At 39.8% G+C, this 19,388-nt stretch overlaps 1 protein-coding gene across 3 annotated transcripts in view; it reads right to left on the reverse strand.

The window, feature by feature from the left end:
- Positions 1-19,388, reverse strand: part of cdk14 (cyclin dependent kinase 14) — a 671,765-nt gene that overhangs the window by 346,513 nt on the left and 305,864 nt on the right. For all 3 annotated transcript variants that reach the window (XM_043690284.2, XM_043690288.2, XM_043690287.2), the window contains one exon: positions 11,624-11,747. In XM_043690284.2, the coding sequence (XP_043546219.2) occupies positions 11,624-11,747 (124 nt within the window). The remainder of the gene's footprint in view (positions 1-11,623; positions 11,748-19,388) is intronic.

A 19,388-nucleotide genomic window follows, 5' to 3' on the forward strand; every position in this document is an offset into this window, starting at 1 on the left:
TCATTTCAATCATTGCTCAGTCAACTGTAGTGAAAGGACTGCATAGTCATCAAATGCCTGTGACGCTCTTCTGCAATTTAACAATTAGTGTCACACAGATTGTAGCTCTCCAAAGCCTTATTCGATCCCTTCACACTGAGTAAACACAGCTGTTAATCACAGTGGCTTTAATCAAAAGGAAAAGGAAAACTAAACAATGCATTAATACTGAAATTGCCAAGTACCTTGCAAGATTTCCTCATTAAATGCTTCAAATTGGTGTTATTTGGTACCTAATGCACAAAACAACAGCAACTTATTTTTTTAACATGATAAAATTTCCCAAGGCACTTTCTAGGAGTGTTATAAAACAAACAAGACAAACGACACCAAGTCACATTAAGAGCCAATATCCCGATATCTTGAGAAGAATAGCACTGTTGTGAAGAATAAACCATGAGACATAGGAGCAGAAGCAGGCTATTTGGCCCATCGAGTCCACTCTGTCAGTGAGATCATGGTTGATCTCAATGCTCAAATCCACTTAACTGGCTTATCACCATAACTACTGATTCCTTATAGATTACAACTGTCTACCACAGACTTCAATATACTCAACATAGCCTCGACATCTGACTGCAGCAAAGAATTCCACAAATTTACCAACTTCAGAGAAGGCATTCCCACCTCTTCTGGAATAAATAGATGGGCCCTTATTTCAAGATTATACCCCAGGTACTAGTGTGTTCCATAAGGAGGAAACAGTCACTACACATCTACCCTGTCAAGTCCCCTTGACAATCTTATGTTTAATTGGGGTCCCCTCATTGTCTTAAACCCCAATGGAGCAGAAGCCCAACTTACATCTCCTCAAGGATTCCTCCATGCTTAGAGACAACCTTAGAGATTAGCCCTTCATCATTAACGTGGGGGATGGGAGATAAACGGGAGGAGAGTGTGGTTGGACAAGGGGGATGTATCTGACAATTCAATAGGTAGATGCAGGTGGGGGTGAAGGTGATGGGTTGGAGTAGAGGTGGAGTGGACAGGTGGGACAGGTCAAGAGGGTGGTGCCGATTTGGAGGGTTGGATCTGGGATTAAGGTGTGGAGAGGGGAGATGAGGAAACTGGTGAAATAGACATTGATCTTGTATGGTTGGAGGGATAAATTTTACTCCAGTATTAATGGAATTTTCAGATTCCACAAACAATCCATAAGGTATTCCTTTGGTGGGAAGAACCAAAAGACAGACTATTATTTAATTGAAGAAAGACTCCAAAAAAGTTGCAACATAAAAAGGATCTGCCTGTTCTTGCATACGAAACACAGAAACTGAGCCTGTAGGTTCAGCAAGAAAGATAAGACAGCGAGTGGAATTCCAGCTTATTATTAGGGGTTGGAGTGTTAAAACAGGGATGTCATTACAACTGAACAGGTTGCTGGTGAAGCTACACCTAGAGAGTGCTGTGTATAGTTTTGACCACTGTATTTAAAAATAAACTGGCATTGGAGGCTGTGCAAAAGAGATTCACCAGGGTGAAGAGGCTGATTTATCGAGAATGGCTAAACAGATCAAGCCTTTATTCATTACAGTTAAGAAGAATGAAGGGTGATCTAATTAAAATGATGCAACATTCTGAGGGTGTGTAAAAGGGTAAATGTTGAAGATGGTGTTTACACCAGTGGGTAAATCACAAATCTCATTTAAAACTGCTATGCAAAATAATTCTTTTCACCAAACAATTAACCCAGAGCATTATGGATGCTAAATCACAATGTATCTGAAGAGGAAGTAGATACATTTTTGAAATCTCAGAGTTAATGGCTGGTATGAAACAGCAATTGAGGCCTCAGGTAGATGAGCTATAATCTTTTTGCATGGCAGGGTAGGCTTGAGGTGCTAAATAGCCCACTCAGCCTCCATTTTCTATGTTTCATAAAAGTGTTCAAAAACTCTGATATTAATGCAATATTATTGGATATTAGTTGAACACAATCTATTTTTTTTAAAACAAATTTCACCACTAAACAACATTCTGGCCAAAGATGCACTTGATAGTTTCTACATTTTGAGGCAGCTTGAGGCAGCTTTGGAAACACTCCTCTGAATATTAATTGTAACTTCCATGCTCCTGTACTCTATACCCCTATGAAGGCTTCAATATTGTGATTTATAAACTACTGTCCTGCTAATTTTATGGACTTGTACACATTTGTGCCCAGGTGTCTCTGCTCTGCACACCCTGAAGGGTAGCAACTTTCATTCCATTGTGTCTTCATGCTTTACGAATATGCCTCAACCCATTTCCACATAGATGATAGAGGAATTCAATCTTCCCAATCTACCAACTACTTAAATTCCTTTTTCAGTTTCACACTGGCCTCCTCTCAATTTTTCAATGCTTCCAAGTGTTATACTTCCGCAAAATTTTTTCTTACAAACTTTCTTCCAGCTTATAAAAAATCCATTTACCAATGTTGGCTGTTTCCTACCCCTCAGCCAATTGTGTATCCGTATTGCTACTGTCCCTTTTATGCTGTTAGCTTTAACAAGTCTGTGTGGCACTTTATCAAATGCCTTCTGGAAGTCCATGTATAGCACTCTAACCACCTTCTCATAATTAACACTTTTGTTGCTATTTTGAAAATCTGTAAAAAGTTGGTTCAACACAATCTACCCTTAACAACTCTCTGCTTGTTCTTACTGGTCCTTTACATGGATCAGGATAGCAGTTGTGTTATTGGGTACATTCAAGGCTAAGATAAGGAGGAAAACATGGGTTATGGGGAGGCAGGAAATTAGAACTGGGGATTCTCATATCTCATTGATGAGCTGAATGACCTACTTCTGTCCATATGTGTTTTCCATGTGACTAAGAATTGTACACCAAATAATTGTTTCAAGAAATTTCTTCACCACTGCATTTAAAATGATTGGTCTGTAATTGCTGGTTCGCTTACAGCCTTTTTTGGAACATTTGCAGTTCTCCAGGCCTCCAGCACCATCGTCAAATCTAGGGAAGTCCAGGCCTCTGCACTTTCCACTCGCTCCCTTCAATATCCTTGGATGCACTTCAACAGGACAAGTCAGAGCAGAAGATCAGAGGTCTTACACAAAACAGTAACAATCACAGGTAAACTGCAAATTCATTGGATGGTGATAGCTATTAATTTGACTATTATAGGCTACTTCCAGATTGAAGGTAAATAGGGGAAATGTTTACTGGCTACAAACCAAAGACAGCAGTATAAAATTTCTAAAAATCAAATTGAGAAGTAATTAAAATAGAGATGTTGGACCATACAATATGATACAAGTCTGACATGGGAGCTGGTGGACCCCATTGTGGGTTCATAGTAACCAGGTTTGCAGCAAGTGTTGGTTGCTTCAGGAACTCTGGCGCATGAGTTGATGACCTGAGCCTGAGCTTTCAACACTGACGCATCAGGAAGGGGGAAAAGTTACCTGGATGCTGTGTTTCAGGAGACAGTTACACCTCTTAGGTTAACAACCTTATATTTGGTCAGTGGTCAGGGACAGGAGGGCGTGACTACAAGTGAGGCAGGTAGAAAGATCCAGGAGCTAATGCTGAAGGATCATCAGCTATCGAGCTTGTCTAACTGGTCTGACATTCTTGCTGAGTGGATGAGTGGGGATGGTAGGGAGGATGAACAAACTAACAATAGCAAAGTGGTATGGGGATGGGGGAGAGAGAAAAGAGAAGAGAGAGAGAGAAAAAAAGAGAAATGTAGTTGTAGTCATGGAAATAGACAGTTTTCTGTGGCCCAGAGGATGTGTTACCTGCCTAGTGCCTGGATTCAGGATATTTCAGTTGGGCAGCAAAGGAACTTGGAGTGGGAGGGGAAAGATCCAGTTCTCATGGTCCACATAGGTTCCAATGATAAAGGTAGAAAGAGGAAAGAGCTTCAGCTGAGGGAAAATGAGCAACTAGAGGCTGAATTAACAAACAGACAACAAAAGCTAATAATCTCTGGACTGGTACCTCAGTCACTAGCTAATTGGCAAGGGGTCAGCAAGATTAGAGGTAAACGTGGCTCAAAGATTGGTGTGGGAGAAACAGGTTTGAATTCATTAGACACTGGCACCAGCACTGGGCAAGGAGGGATTTGCTTCAATGGGACAAGACCAGCTGCAGATTCGACTTTGATAGCTGGTCTTTTCTTGTGATCCCTCTTTTATTTGCTCTTCCATCTCTCATCTGAACTTAGCTTGATGGTCAATAGTACCTTTTTTTGCCTCAGTATGACATAAGTACACATTTTCTGCTTTACCTTAATCTACCCCTGCTTTTTCATCCAGAGAGTTCAATATTTGGTTGCCCTCATTTCTTTTCAAAGGTATAGACCTCACCTGTGCCCAGGGAGGACTGCAGATGGTGGAGATCAGAGTGAAGAGTGTATTGCTGAGAAAGCACAGCAGGTCAGGCAGCATCCGAAGAGCAGGGGAGATAGTTGTTTCAGGCATAAGCCCTGCATCAAGAATCCTGATTCCTGATGAAGGGCTTATGCACGAAACATCGATTCTCCTGCTCCTTGGATGCTGCCTGACCTGCTGTGCTTTCCAGCAACACACTCATCTGTACCCAGACAATTTTCTTCTTTGAAAGCAACCGTAGGTTCTTGGAAATGTGGGAATCAAAGCTCACAGAATTGGAGTGTGGAAAGAGAAACAAATGAGCCATGAACTGATTTTAATTATGGAGTAGGCCTAAGGAGTCAAATGGACTATTTCTGCTCCTAATTTTTATATGCATGTATCAAATTTCTTTGATTAAATTCTATCTCAGATGATTTTAGAGAGTGTGCCTGAAGAACTCTGAATTTTCTCCAAAACCTCTGCCTTGAAGCAAGTTAATCTCTACTTATAAAGTCTGCAAGCATGGAAAGAGAAATAGCTCTAGAAGGAGCTATTGCACAGCATAAAAGGCAATTTGAAATTTTTCTCAGATTAATTGAATTGGACAATCACCAAAAATATAAAGTGAATTCTTTGCAATTCACTGCTCATGGAGAGTGCATCTCTCAACTTGCATTCTGTTTGATCAGCTAATATTTTATTCAGCGTTTTATCTATCACCGCATGATTCCTTTCACAAACTTCACTGATAGATTTTCGTGACCTTGATGTTTATATTTTCACACAACTGAACTCATTACTCGCAAATTTCTCTAAGTGTCCAGGATTCTTTCAGTAAGAAAACTTTTGCCCTTCTTGCATATTGTTGCAAGGACTAAAGGTAGAATGAAAATATTTCTGGCTTTTTCCCATCCTATACATCATGGTAAGTTCCTCATTAGTCATGTATAAATAGGAAGATTGCAATGTTTACAAATTTTACAGTTGTTAATCTTCTATATTTGTAATTCTTGTTTAACTCCAGTAGCCTCACCTATGCTGCAATTTTTAACGCATTTAAACAAAAGATACAAATCTGGCTAAGCTAATTGTCTGGCATGGATTATGAGAGCAGGGAGGCTATGTTGGTGCTGTACAGGACTTTGGTTCGACCACAGCTGGAATATTGTGTGCAGTTCTGGTCACCACACAATATAAACAATCCAGAGAGAAGAAATTCCTCTACAGCTCTATTAAATAAAAGGCCATTTATTTTGAAACTGCGTCCCACCCCTCCATTATCTGCCCTGTCAAGCCCACTCAGAATCTGATGTTTCAATAAGATATTTCTCAGTCCTGTAAACACTAAAAAGCATAGGTCCAACCTGCTGAACGTTTCCTCCTAAGACAATCCTTTCATTCTAGGAATCAGCGCAATGAACATTATCTGAACCTGCCTCCAATGCATTATGTTTCTTCAAAACTACACACAGTGCTCTACATGCGGTCTCACTAATGTCGAGTAGGGTTGTAGGAAGACTACTTTTCTATTCCATTGTCTCATAACGAAGGTCAACACTCTGTTTGCATTCCTAATTAATTGATTTGTACGCTGGCTTTTTGAGATTCATGTCCTTTTGTATTGCAGTATTCAGTAGTCTTTCTCCCATCAAATAATAATATTCTACTTTTCTATTCTTCTTGTCAAAGTGAACAACCTCAGGATTACCCACATTATATACCAAGTGCTATTTTTTTCTACTCACTAAATCTGTCCATCTCTCTTTGCAGACTTTATAACTTCTCAACATACTTCCTTTCACATCTTCATAATGTCCACAAATTTGTTTAAATTTGTTCATCCTCTTCCTTGGAATCCTTTGCATCATTTTGCAGAATCTTTTCCTTTGGAGCAGTTTATCACAAAGATATTTTGAGACACACTTGAAGAAATCTTCAACTGTTCTAAGAATTGACTCATCTATTATTGCTCCTCCAATTACATATTCACAATTAATTCAGATTTTATTGACCATGTATTGGCTGTGTATTAAAACTCTCAGAAATAAAACCATAAGAAATAGTAACAGGAGTGGACCATTCAGCCCCTCATAACTGCTCCACCTTTCAATTGGTGAATTCGGCATTTCGCATATCCACTTTCCTGCCATTTCCCTGTAATTCATGAATTTCCTACTGATCAAGAATCTAACTATCTCAGCCTTAATTAGATACAAGGACTCTGCCTCCACAGCTCTCTGTGACAAGGTGTTTTAAAAACTTTTAGCCATGAGAAGAAATTCTTCCATCTCAATCTTAAATTGGCACACCTTTATTATGACACTAGCTACGAAGAACAAAACAAGGAAGTTACATCAGGAATTAGAATTTTAAACAGTAAAAGAGAGAGGGGTAGATGCAGACAGACACAAGCCGAAAGACAGATTGGCAGACAGAGGGTAGTCTTAGATTTTCACATTCCCTCCCTACTTGATTATCAGCACCAATCTTTCCCCTTGACATAAATATGACCCAACAAGATGTCTAGACTTTACCTAGTGACATGTGTCCCCCATATGTCAATGGCATGTTTGAGGAAAATGGAAATGAAGTGGATGTGTAGCTTTATGGAGCTCTCTGTATCTAGTTGGTCACAATCTGTCTACAGACATTTGGCCACCCTTAATATCCTGCTAATTCTAATTGTCATGTTGCTGCATATTTTGATAAAGTGAAGTTACAGCCCGTTTCTTACGTAGGGAGATCTTGAAGTTCTGCTTCTGAAAGTCCAAGCCAAGGAGACCGACAACTTGCTTGCCCCCAGCTGGCTGCAGGCAGAAACGTTACCAGTTCTTGAGTGCCCATCATCCCTCTGTTTAGGATCTTAGTTTCCAGGCCAACACTCAACTATCTTCTGCTGTAATAGCCAGTTCTTATCAAAGATTTTTCATGCTCATTTTGCCTGCCTTTAACCATACCAATGCACTGATACCTGTATTCACTATTTTGACCATTTTAATAACAGGTTATCATCAAACCCTCTTTTTATTACCAGGGTATGTTCTAACTGTTCCTCAAAGGCTAAAATATGCCTCTGTGTCCGAACACGTGTTCAAAACAACAAACATCTTGTCCAATAGGATGTCCCTCTTTGAGGACTGAATACCAATTAGAACCAGAAATTTCCTGTATAAGGCACACAAGCTCAATACACCAATTAAATACTGCTAATCAACTCAGGATTCCCAAATGGAATATTGCTCATATTGTATACAATCTGTTTACATTCATGACATATTCCTCCATCGAAAAATGGCCTGTTTCTCAAAATCTATCCAAATCGGTGCATAATTTCATAGGAATTCATAGGATTGCCTGTCTTGTACATTTCATTTAAGAACTCCAACAGAAAGTTCAAACCTTCCCCATTCTCCAACTGACAGGCAATCCGTGAACAAATTACTTCTAATTTTACTGCTTCCAGAAAGCAGCAACGTAAAGGCCACACTACAGATGCTGAGCACCACATCTCCAAAACTACCTCTCATCTCCTCCTGTACCATGTTCTCACCATCGACCATCAGGCTATCATTCCTACGATGGTGACTACTCTCATTTTATCAATAATTTTAGAACATTCCTCTATCTTTTACCCATCCCCACACCCCAAGCCCTGTCATCACACGTGCTGCTTTCAACACAGTGGTCCCCACTTATGGTCCCAATTAGTAGCTTTTCTTTCTCTCTAACTTACCATCATCGGTCCCTTTGTCTACCTATCATTCTCTCTCTCTCTCGGCTTCATCCCCATCTATCCACTCACTCCATTATCCTCTCTCCAACCTACTATTCAGAAATGTATACTACTTTTTCCTAGCTATCAGCTTTGAAGAAGGAAGGGTCACTGGACTCAAAACATTAACTCTGCTTTCACTTCACAGAAACTGCCAGACCTGCTGAGTTTCTGCAGCAATTTCCATTAATGTCAAGGCCATAACTGACTTCCTTTTTAGTATGACTTGGAGATGCCAGTGTTGGATTGGGGTGGATAAAGTTAAAAATCTCGACACCAGGTTATAGCGGTTGTCCACCTGATAAAGCAGCGGCGCTTCGAAAGCTAGTGCTTCAAAATAAACCTGTTGAACTATAACCTGGTATTGTGTGATTTTTAACTTTCTCCTTTTTAGTAGGCACATAATTGGTAACCACACATCCTTCTTTACTCCTTCAGTGGTCATATGGTTCATATTTCAAGAACCAATCCAAACGTAACTATTTACATTTATTTTCTGCCATTATTGAAAATGACTACTTCAGTTTTTTTTGCTTCCAACATACACCAACAGCTTCCAATTTGTTTGATCTTATGTTCAAGATGATTAACTGGTGAAGGATAGAACTGGAGCCAATCTGTACATATATCAATCAACATAATTAGAAGCATATATTTGAGTACAACATTCATTCTTTTCACGTGTATTTATTTATATTGTGATGAAATACACTTCCAGCTGTATCTAATTGTACCGGGAAAACCAGCAATCTATGAATCATAACATTTAGAACACACTCCCTTCTGAAAGTTTGTTAAATGGCAACATTTGATTTTGTCCAGCAATGGGGGTGGGAGTTATTTCAAGGTTTTCAGTAGGTCACTTAGCCAGATTAGGCATCACTGAAGAGAAAGGAAAAAAAAAGCTGTGAGTGAGAAAGTGAGAAAGGGATAGAAGCATAAAAGGTGTGTTTTAGTCAGCTATACTGCTGACTGCTTAACTGCACAGATTTTGAGTTAGAAACTCAGTGAGGAGTCAGAAGCAGCTGGGCAGCTCTGTGCTGTTTAAAAAAAAAGGAAGAATTTCTGGTGATTATCAGACAGCTAGGTGCTGGAGTCAGCAATCAAAAGCAGTCCTAGGGAGCTGTCAAAGTGGAAAGGTTGCTGGAAGCTGTGAGGAGCCCCACAGAAACCTACAAACATTAATACCTCAGGGAAGTTTGAGAAAATGGTGGTTCAGATGTTGACAAGCACTTTTTACTTGATGAATATAAGCAACTCAGGAGATAAGTGGGGGACTGCCTCATTGAAGTTTGTGATTCGAAGAGCTGCAGTTAGATTTTAGAGTACTGTACCACAATGTGAGTCTGGGGGAGCTTAGTCCCAAGAGAAAGGTGGCTGACCAGAACAGGAGCAGGTTTTGCTCCAGCTCAGGATAGAGCAGGTCTTGAGCTGGTGATCCAAGGCCAGATTGCCAAGGCATCACAAATCTTCTCTTTTGAGAAATTTAATGATTCATCATTGTCAATAACTCTCTGTGGAGAGTTGCTAAGAAATATCCGAGATCTGTCTTGATCATATCTGTTATATAATATGTGCTGTGGGCATTCAATCATTGATTATTAACCATGTTTACCCCATTTAATTTTGGCGTTTGAAATAAGTTATAGATTTACAATTTTATGAATGTTCTTCTTCCTTACATTTGTAGCAGAATTTGTTGTTTGTTTGAAAAAGTGGTAACCTGTGATTTCTTTCCCCATCTTCATAAGGCCCCTTGATTTCACACATTTCTTCATTCTAAAAATAAAACTATGGGTCCCGAGCCATCTCGTAACAAATTCAGCAGTATGCTCCAGGAATATAACAATATAGACTCGTAAATTCCCAGTTCATGCTCACCAGTTGCATACAATTGACCAAGTGGTAAATACACTACTTACAAACAGGAACTCAAGGAAGTTAGGAGATGAGTGACAGAATTTTGTATGATTCAGAGATGCTGGTGTTGGACTGGGGTGTACAAAGTTAAAAATCACACAACACCAGGTTATAGTCCAACAGGTTTAATTGGAAGCACACTAGCTTTCGGAGCGACGCTCCTTCATCAGGTGATTGTGGAGGGCTCGATCGTAACACAGACTTTATAGCAAAAATTTGCAGTGTGATGTGTTGTAGGTCGACCTAAGTGGGTTCGTGATCCGTAATCCTTTCGGGATCTTTCCTGCTTGCCTGCATTCCTGTAGAAACTTGATGTCTGTGTCAATATGTGCAATCTTCTTGGAGATCCTCTCCACTTTACGCCGGCAGTTGGTGGTGTCGATAGTAGTCATGATTTGGAGAATTTTGTATGGCCTCACATTAACAGAGGATAGAATGTGAGAGGTAGAACCAGACAATACTACAGACAGACAGTCTTAGTGATGCCATGGAAGTGTGATTAGAAGTTCATCTCAAGACCAAAAGTGATATGAAGGTTGCCAACTGTTTGGCTCAGCTTGAGAGAGCTATCATAAGTGAGGTTGAAGTTGGTAACTGGGGTGCAGAAGCAAAACAAATCAAACTCAGGAGAGATAAAAGTTGCTACTTGATGGTATCGGTACATTGTCCAAGTCTCAAATGAACAGTGAGGAGAAAATAGTAAAATAAGCAGTTTTAAAGGATTCTGGTAAGATTCTACTTCTTAAGATAATCTTGTTTTGATATGGCTACCAAGGGCACAAATAACAGCTAAAAGTAAAACAAAAGGCACAAAGTATTTCCACATTGCTGCATGAAAATGTTTTGAGGAAAATGCTCTATACAGTTAATAATGCTCATATCAGAATCAGGAACTAAGGCCATTTCTGTTACCTCAGAGTAAAAGCACACATTTAAAACCAAATTGAGGATAAACAGTCAACAGGGAGAAAGAAACTAAACATAAACCCAATTTATTTTTCAATGTGGAATAGAAATTGACGAAGATAATCTTATTTGTACACAATGTAAAACAGTGTGTTCCCCATATTAAGAACGCAATGTTAACCTAATTCTCCAAGTTAAAAATATAAACCATTTGGCAGACAGATAAAGCTATAGCACCAAATTAAGTCTCAACCTTTTTCAAATATCAATCTAACTCCGTTTTAGTATTTAACCTAGAACAATCATCTAGAAAACCTTTATTACACATTCAAAATTTTCAGATGTGTTTTGTTTTACTGCCCTAATCTTTAAAATCTGTGCTCCCTCAAATGGAGGGCATGCGATGAACAATTTAAATCAACTCAAGAATGAAGCCTTAAATAGACCATTTCAAAATCAGATTCTTTCCAAAGAAAACAGGACTGACATTTGAATGATTTCTTGTAGCTTTAATTTATGACGTACAGACAAGCCTTTGTTGCCTTCTCATTTTTTCAAAAGATAATGAATGCTGGCAATTAGATTGCTGCACAATTCACAAATTAAATCAGAAAATTACATTTCCCTCTAACATTTGCCTTTACTTATACCGACTGCCTTTTCTTACCAAAATCTGCCAGTTTCAATTCTCCATTATCACTGATGAGCAAGTTCTGAGGCTTCAGGTCTCTGTGCAGGATATATCGTTGATGAATGTAGGATAGGCCCCGCAGCAACTGAAACAAGAAGAGCTAAAAAAGGCAAAAAAAAAAAGCACAGCAATAAGTTGGCAGCCTGAAACATTAAAACGGTTCAAGGAATTTAAATTTTTAAATTTGAGATGTGTAATAATTATGCTTAAATATTATTACTTTCACCATAAAATAAAGTTGTGTAAAATTTCTGGACTCCAACCCTTTGAAAAGAGTGAATGGCTTTTAGAACCACTAAATTCTGGGGAACAAATGAAATACAGGGAGATCGAGCCAGAATCAGATGCAGAATTATTTCTGCCAAACTGCTTGGGCTGCCATTGACTGCAATTCACTGGGAAGAGTGAATCTGTGAATTGGGGGACTCACTGACCCCAAAAGCCCACTGCACCCAACTATGTTTCAAGAGTATTGTGGCTAATCTACAGTTAATGGCACTGGTGTTGAAAACTAATTAAATTTTCCCAGAACATGGTACCAGTCGGGCGTAAGAATACATCTTTCATGGGACCATAAGATGTCGAAACAGAAGTAGGCCATTTAATGAGCCCATGGCTGAATGGATAATCCTCATCTCCGCATTACTGCCTTTCTCCGTAAGCCTGGATTCACTTTCCAATTAAAAAAAAATTTCTGCTTTAAATATACTTCACACAGCCTAGCCTCAACTGCCCACTACAGTCAAGAATTCCACAGATTCACTCCCTTGGAGAGATTAAATTTATCATCTGTCTGAAACTGGTGATCTCTCACTTTGAACTTATGCCTTCTGGTACTATACTCTCCCACAGGGGCAAACAACCTCTCTGCATCTACCGGTCAACCCTACTAAAAATCTTATATGTTTCAATAAGACCACATATGTTTCTATACTCCATTGAGTCCAGGCCTGTGGGGGCTTGGAAAAAAAAACCATCTCCAAATGAAACCCATTCAAGGTTCATATATGTTTATTGTTCCATTTTTATCTGTACAAGGTGAAATAGCAGACAACATTGTGTACCGTTCAGCATGTGGCAAAGATAAGAATAGGGATGATGTGGCTGAAACCAATGTCACTTGGAGCTACAATACTGGTGTACTCTTTGTACAAGATGACTGTGCTGCCAAATAGACTTCCAGCCCCATGAATTTGCCTGCCAAATTCTGCATAATCACAGACTTGTAAAAGCATCATTGTTTTTGCAAAAACAGTCAGCCAATGATGTATACTGCTGCCCAAGAGCTGGTGGTACAGAAAACTGATAAGTCTAGAGAATTGGAACAAGAACAGTGAACATTAAGGGGAGTGCTAGGAGTGACAGTACAGAGTCAAATGGAGTAGTCCCCATCTTATGCTGTGAATAATAGACAGGAGAAAGATTAGCTGCCCAAAATGTCACTTCAGGCCTGCTGCATTTGGACATGGTCACTGTCACCAGCCACCCTCTGTCATACTCAGCCACTCACTTGACAACCAGAATAACAGTGCCAGAAATAGGCTGTGTGGGGAGTTTTGAGGTGGTGGTTGTTTTTTTTGGGGGGGGGGGGGGGGGGGGTTGGAATGTTGCAGAGAGAAAGTGGATGCTTGCATGTGCATGCAGAGGAGGGGTGCATATGTACAAGCAGGACCAGATTGAGGGAGAGGGAGTGTTGGTCAGGAAAGAGAAGTAAAAAAAATTAAACATTACCACCTTTCATACTGTCACAGGTACTCAGATGAGTATAGGTCATTCTGCTATAATGTGCATTTTGTTAAAGCTAATTCACCGTAATGTGATTGACAAGTTGGGGACACTATTCTTAAAGGTCAAACTGTTAAAACATGCGTTGGTTGTAATGCAATTACATCGCCAGTACTTTAAGTTATGTTTCTAAAGCATGATTTTTCCATAATGTGGTATTGCACAACAAAGCAACCATCATGCTATAGAAAGACTACCTGAACAGTGAAAAGTTTACAAGTCACCACTTACGGGCCATCTTAGGTATAAGGTACCTGAGCACAAAACCTTCAGCACAAAGTTCTTAGGAAAGAAAATTAGAAAAATAAAGAAATAAAAAGTCCAGCATTACAGAACGTAGAAATAAATTAGAAAATAGAGAAACAAAAAGTTCAGAATAACAGTCCGTCCAACCCAGTCCAGGCTCGACTTCAGACAAGAATGGTTAGCACTGCTGCCTCACAGCGCCAGAGACCCGGGTTCAATTCCCGCCTCAGGCGACTGACTGTGTGGAGTTTGCACGTTCTCCCCGTGTCTGCGTGGGTTTCCTCCGGGTGCTCCGGTTTCCTCCCACAGTCCAAAGATGTGCAGGTCAGATGAATGGGCTATGCTAAATTGCCCATAGTGTTAGGTAAGGAGTAAATGTAGGGGTATGGGTGGATTGCGCTTCGGCGGGGCGGTGTGGACTTGTTGGGCCGAAGTGCCTGTTTCCACACTGTAAGTAATCTAATCTAAAAAAATCACTCTGAAATCATCTCCAGGTTGAGGCCACACTAAGCAGTAAGACCACCACAGGTCACTGAAAGGACCTCGCTGGGTCCATGCTGGGGCCAGGAGTCGATGACATTGCCAAGAGGAGAGAAAAAGGGAAAGAAAAAAGAAACAGACAGAATGGATAAGCTCCAGCTAAATGTCCTACCCCACCGCCATCTTGAATAATTCTCTCCTTTGAAAAGTCAGATCAGACATTCAGGCCTTTTCCCAGTAAGCGGATGGCAAAGATACGCATCTGACTAACTCCTATCAACATCATTCCTACATTTGACTGATGCTGACTATTTGTGATTGCAATCTTTCATTAATCACAAGGATTCCACGCAGATACATTGTTGATCCAGTATGATTTAAAACCATTTGACTAAACTTTGAAAATGCTTCCCAAACCGCATGAAAGGAAATAATCTATATACAAATAGCTTTAAAGTCACAGAAATGCAACATGCTTCAATATTTCAGTTGACCACAAGTGAAAAGGCCATTCTTGTGATTCTGTTTTAAAAATGGAAGGTTAGACTTGCAGCTGCATTTTATACTAAATCAGCAGGACACATTGTGGACAGTGTGCCATTTTGAATTATGTTTTCATGATCTAATCATAACATCTAGACTCAAAATTAGCAAAATCTGGACAACAGTCCAGAATGGCTCTGATGTGTGACAAGGAACTTGAATTATGGATATGCACAACATTCTTTTGTGTATACGGAGGTGCGGGGGGGGGGGGTGGGGGGGGGGGTGGGGGAATGTGGATGTGGATGTACAAGAGGGAAAAAACTCCTAATGCTGAAGGCATAAAAGTGGTAAACCCCAGAGCATGCTTCAACTGAAAAATTAAAACTGATGCATTCTGCTTCATTAATGCTTCATATTTAAGAGACTGCAGACTACTACAGATGGAAACATTCATTTCACAAATATCACACGCAACAGGTACACACCAGGGAGGTAAGAGAAACCAATATTCCTGCTGGTTTCTGTCAAACACTAACAATCAGACCAGACAATCAAAACAATGCCAGTATAAAATGCTGACAGTTGGTATGTACAGTTGCCCCATGAATTAAACATAATGCTGCAACCATTGATTGGAACGTTAGATTCTGAGCTCGCAATATCCAGTTTTGGCCTTTCTTCCACAATAAAATTCAACAAAGCTACAAGAAAATGACAGGTAAGTAGGTTCTTTTATTTAAATTGCCTCCTTGAAAATTGAAGTCAGATGATACAAGTCTATTAGAATTCCAGAAAAATTTAGAACTACACATTTTACAGTATTCTCATCCATTTATTGATCAGATTTAGTTTGACAGTCAAGAGATTTCAAAATGTACAATCAAGCTCAAGTTGCAGCACATACCAGTGAAGAGAAGTATGCAGTCACTTTGTGGTACAATGTTCATACCATAGCATCAGCCAGCCAGCAGTGTTCTGCCACTTCCCTCAGTATTGCTGGTTTACTCGGTTGGTGGTGGTGTGGTGGTGGTGGGTGGGGGGGGGGGGGGGGGAAGCTGTCAAGAGCACAAGTGAAAGATTTTGCTCACCAATGTCTATTTTCATTTAAAATAAAAAATGTACAGTCACCTTTGTACATTTGTATGTGGCATCTCAGGGTGATGATTGTTTGTTTTTGTTCCATTCTTCTCAAATTGCAATCGCAGTCATAAATCCTTGATTCAGTGTGAAATGTTTTAGGATACCCTGCGGTTGTGGAAGGTGCAGCACAAATGCCAATCTCCCTTTCTCCTTGCTTTCTCTGCACTGGTCATTCCCCCAATGAACCAAAATCTCTCTATTTTAGTTAATCCATCCATTACTTACACAAGTCGATGCACAAGTCAACAGTGAAGAAGAATGTGCAGAGGTCGATATGCTAAGAAGATTCTCAATGTTTGTGCCAATTACCCTGACAACATGCACTACCATCTATCCATGCCAGTGTCCAAGTAGCCAGGCATGTTGGGAAACTGGAAAAGAACTCTTCAGTAACACAAACCTATCAATGTCAGTGCTGTATATTTAAGGACATTTTCTCTGCCACCTGCCAAATGAGCCAAAGATACTGCTGCCAAAGTTGCACACAGAATAACCTAACAAGATTTATTTTACAACCAAGACAGTTGTTTGCGACTGGTAACTTAAGATTGATTCAGAGGTATTTTGCTGATTACCAACCAGCCTTAGGAAGATTTGCAGTCATTTTATTGCCTGCTTCGTCCTGTTAGAAAGCCATGACAGATGAATGGCGGAGCAAGCAAATGGGCATTCAGATACAGGATGCAGCTGCCAAAGACATTAGTGATACAATCATGTACAGTAACTGATGTTGCACAGCATTGTAAAAGAGGTTTGCTGGTGATATGTATTCTTGCATTTATGCAGCAATACCTCCTCACACTTTTGAATCTGTTCCACAAATATGATATTTTTACAGATAGGAAAGATAAATGTGGTTATACCTTGTTACATTTGGATGGCAGAAAAGTAACTATTTTCTGTTTGCAAGTTTGTCTAAATTTAATGACACAAAAACATCAGTTTCCAAAGATTGAATCTGGTCCTTGTAATTCAATGTGTTTTCATCAGATAAGCAAAGATGTGACCATAAACATAGAAGCAGAAATTAGGCCATTCAGCTGAGAGAGTCTGCTCCATCATTCAATCATTGCTGATAAGTTTCTCAACACCATTCTCCCACAAACTCCCCGTAACCCCAGATCCCCTTGACAATCAAGAATCCATCTATCTCAGTTTCATATACACTCGATGACTTGGCCTCCACAGCATTCTGTGGCAGTGAATTCCATGGATTCACCACTCTCTGAAGTAGTTTCTCGTTATCTCTATTCTAAAAAGTCTTCCCTTTACTCTAAGGCTATGCCTTCAGGTCCTAGTCTTTCCCACCAATGAAAACATCTTCCCAACATCCGCTCTATCCAGACCATTCAGTATTTTCTAAGTTTCAATTAGATCCCACTCATCCTTCTAAACTCCAGCAAGTATAAACCCAGACTCCTCAAACATTCCTTGTATGTTAAGCTTTTCAATCCTGGGACCATTCTCATGAACCTACTCTGAATATACTTCAGAGTCAGTACATCCTTCCTGAGATATGGAGCCAAAACTGTGCACAATACTCCAAATGTGGTCTGACCTCAGAAGTACATCCCTGCTTTTATATTCAAGTCCTCTCACAATAAATGCCATCATTGCATTTGCATTAATTACTGACTCAACCTGCATCTTTACCTTGAGAAAATCCTGGACTAGAACTCCCAAGTCTCTTCAGAAGTTTGAAGTACAAATTTTCTCCCCATTTTAGAAAGTTGTCCATACCTCTGTTCTCTCTATCGAAGTGCACAATCTCGCACTTTCCCACATTGTACTCCATCTGCCACTTCTTTGCTCACTCTCCTAACCTGCCCAAATCCATCTGCCAAAACCCCACCTCCTCAATGTTACCTATCTGTATCATCTGCAAACTTAGCCAGAATGCCCTCTGTTCCCTCATCTAGATTATTAACGTATAAAGTGAGAAGTTGTGGTCCCAACACTGCATCTTGTGGAACACTGTCACCAAATGCCATCCTGATAAGGCCCCTTTTACTCCCACTCTCTTCCAGATAGCCAAGTTTCTATCCATGCTAACACCTTGCCTCTAATACCACAGGCCCTTATCTTACTCAGTAGCCTCTTGTGCAGTATCTTGTCAAAGGTCTTCTTGAAGTTCAGGTAGATAACATCCATTGACTCTCCCTGGTCTAACCTGCTCATTACTTCCTCAAAGAATTCTAACAAATTTGTCAGGGATGAGCTTCCCTTGATGAAACTATGCTGACTTCACGCTATTTTACAATACACTTCCAATATTCAGAAATCTCATCTTTCACAATGAACTCCAGGATCTTTCCCACAACTGAGATTAGAGTAATTGGTCTGTAATTTGCCATCTTTTCCCTTACTCCCTTTTTAAACAGACTGTCACATTAGTGATCTTCCAATCCAATGGGACCTTCCCTGATTCTAATGATTACTGAAAGATCACCACTATTGCCTCCACTATCTCTTCAGCTATCTCCCTTAGAACTCTGGGGTGTAGTCCATCTGGTCCAGGTGATTTATCCACCTTTAGGCCAATTTTCTAGCACCTCCTCCTTGGTGATGGCCATCATACTCAGCTCTGTCCCCTCACGCTCTTGAAGTTTTGGAAAATTACAAGTCTTCTACTGTGAAAATTGACACAAGTAATTATTCATTTCCTCAGCATTATTATCTCTCCAGCATCAATTTCCAGTGGCTCAAACTCCACTTTTTAATTCTCTTTTGTCCTTCATATATCAAAAGAAACTCTTACAGTCTTCCTTTATATTACTGGCTAGCTTACCCTCATGTAATCTTCTCTCTCATTTCTTTTTTTTTTGTTGCCCTCTGTTGGTCTTTGTAAGCTCCCCAATCCTCTGGTTTCCAAATGCCCTTCACCACTTTACACACTTTCTCTTTTGCTATTATCCTATCTCTGACTTCTCTAGTCAGCAATGGCTGCCCTGCATCATCCTCCCTATACCGTTGCCCTTGACGTGCTAAAAGTTGAAGTGGAAATGAACATGGAAACAGGACTGTACCCAACTGTAAATTTCTTTTAGATGCTAAGGATCATGAAGTAGGCCATGTTATGATAATACAAAATACAAAACTCTTGGAAGATGACAGTTTTTATTGGCATCTACAGATTAGACAATTAAATGTCCTGCTCAAGTATGCAAAGTTGGTAACAATCTATGAAGGATAGGGGTGAAAGCTTAACATTAGCAAATAGTAAATGTGGAAAAGTTTCATAGCAATTCCTTTGCTATCATTTAATCAAAATATGGAATTCCCTAACAGCATGGTGGATCTACCTGTAGCACATAGTCTGCAGTGCTTCATAAGGCAGTTCACCTCCACCTTCCAAGGAACTAAATGCCAACAACATCCATATTCTAAGAGAGAATATTGTCAAGATAATTGAATGCAATCTTTATTATCAAATAGTATACACCCTCATTATCAGGGCACGACTGCTGCTAGAAATGTTGGCACTTAATACTCAGTTGATTTGGGATGGTGATGGACATTTTTGAGTGTTTGAGCCGACAGCGTTGGGGGTAATACATTACCTTGGCTAACTAATAGAAAACTGAGTTGAGATAAAAAGGAGTAC

The sequence above is a fragment of the Chiloscyllium plagiosum genome, unplaced genomic scaffold (assembly GCF_037043375.1).
Source record: "Chiloscyllium plagiosum isolate Xiang-an unplaced genomic scaffold, Cpla_swu_hap1 HiC_scaffold_5, whole genome shotgun sequence".
NCBI classification, from domain to species: domain Eukaryota; kingdom Metazoa; phylum Chordata; class Chondrichthyes; order Orectolobiformes; family Hemiscylliidae; genus Chiloscyllium; species Chiloscyllium plagiosum.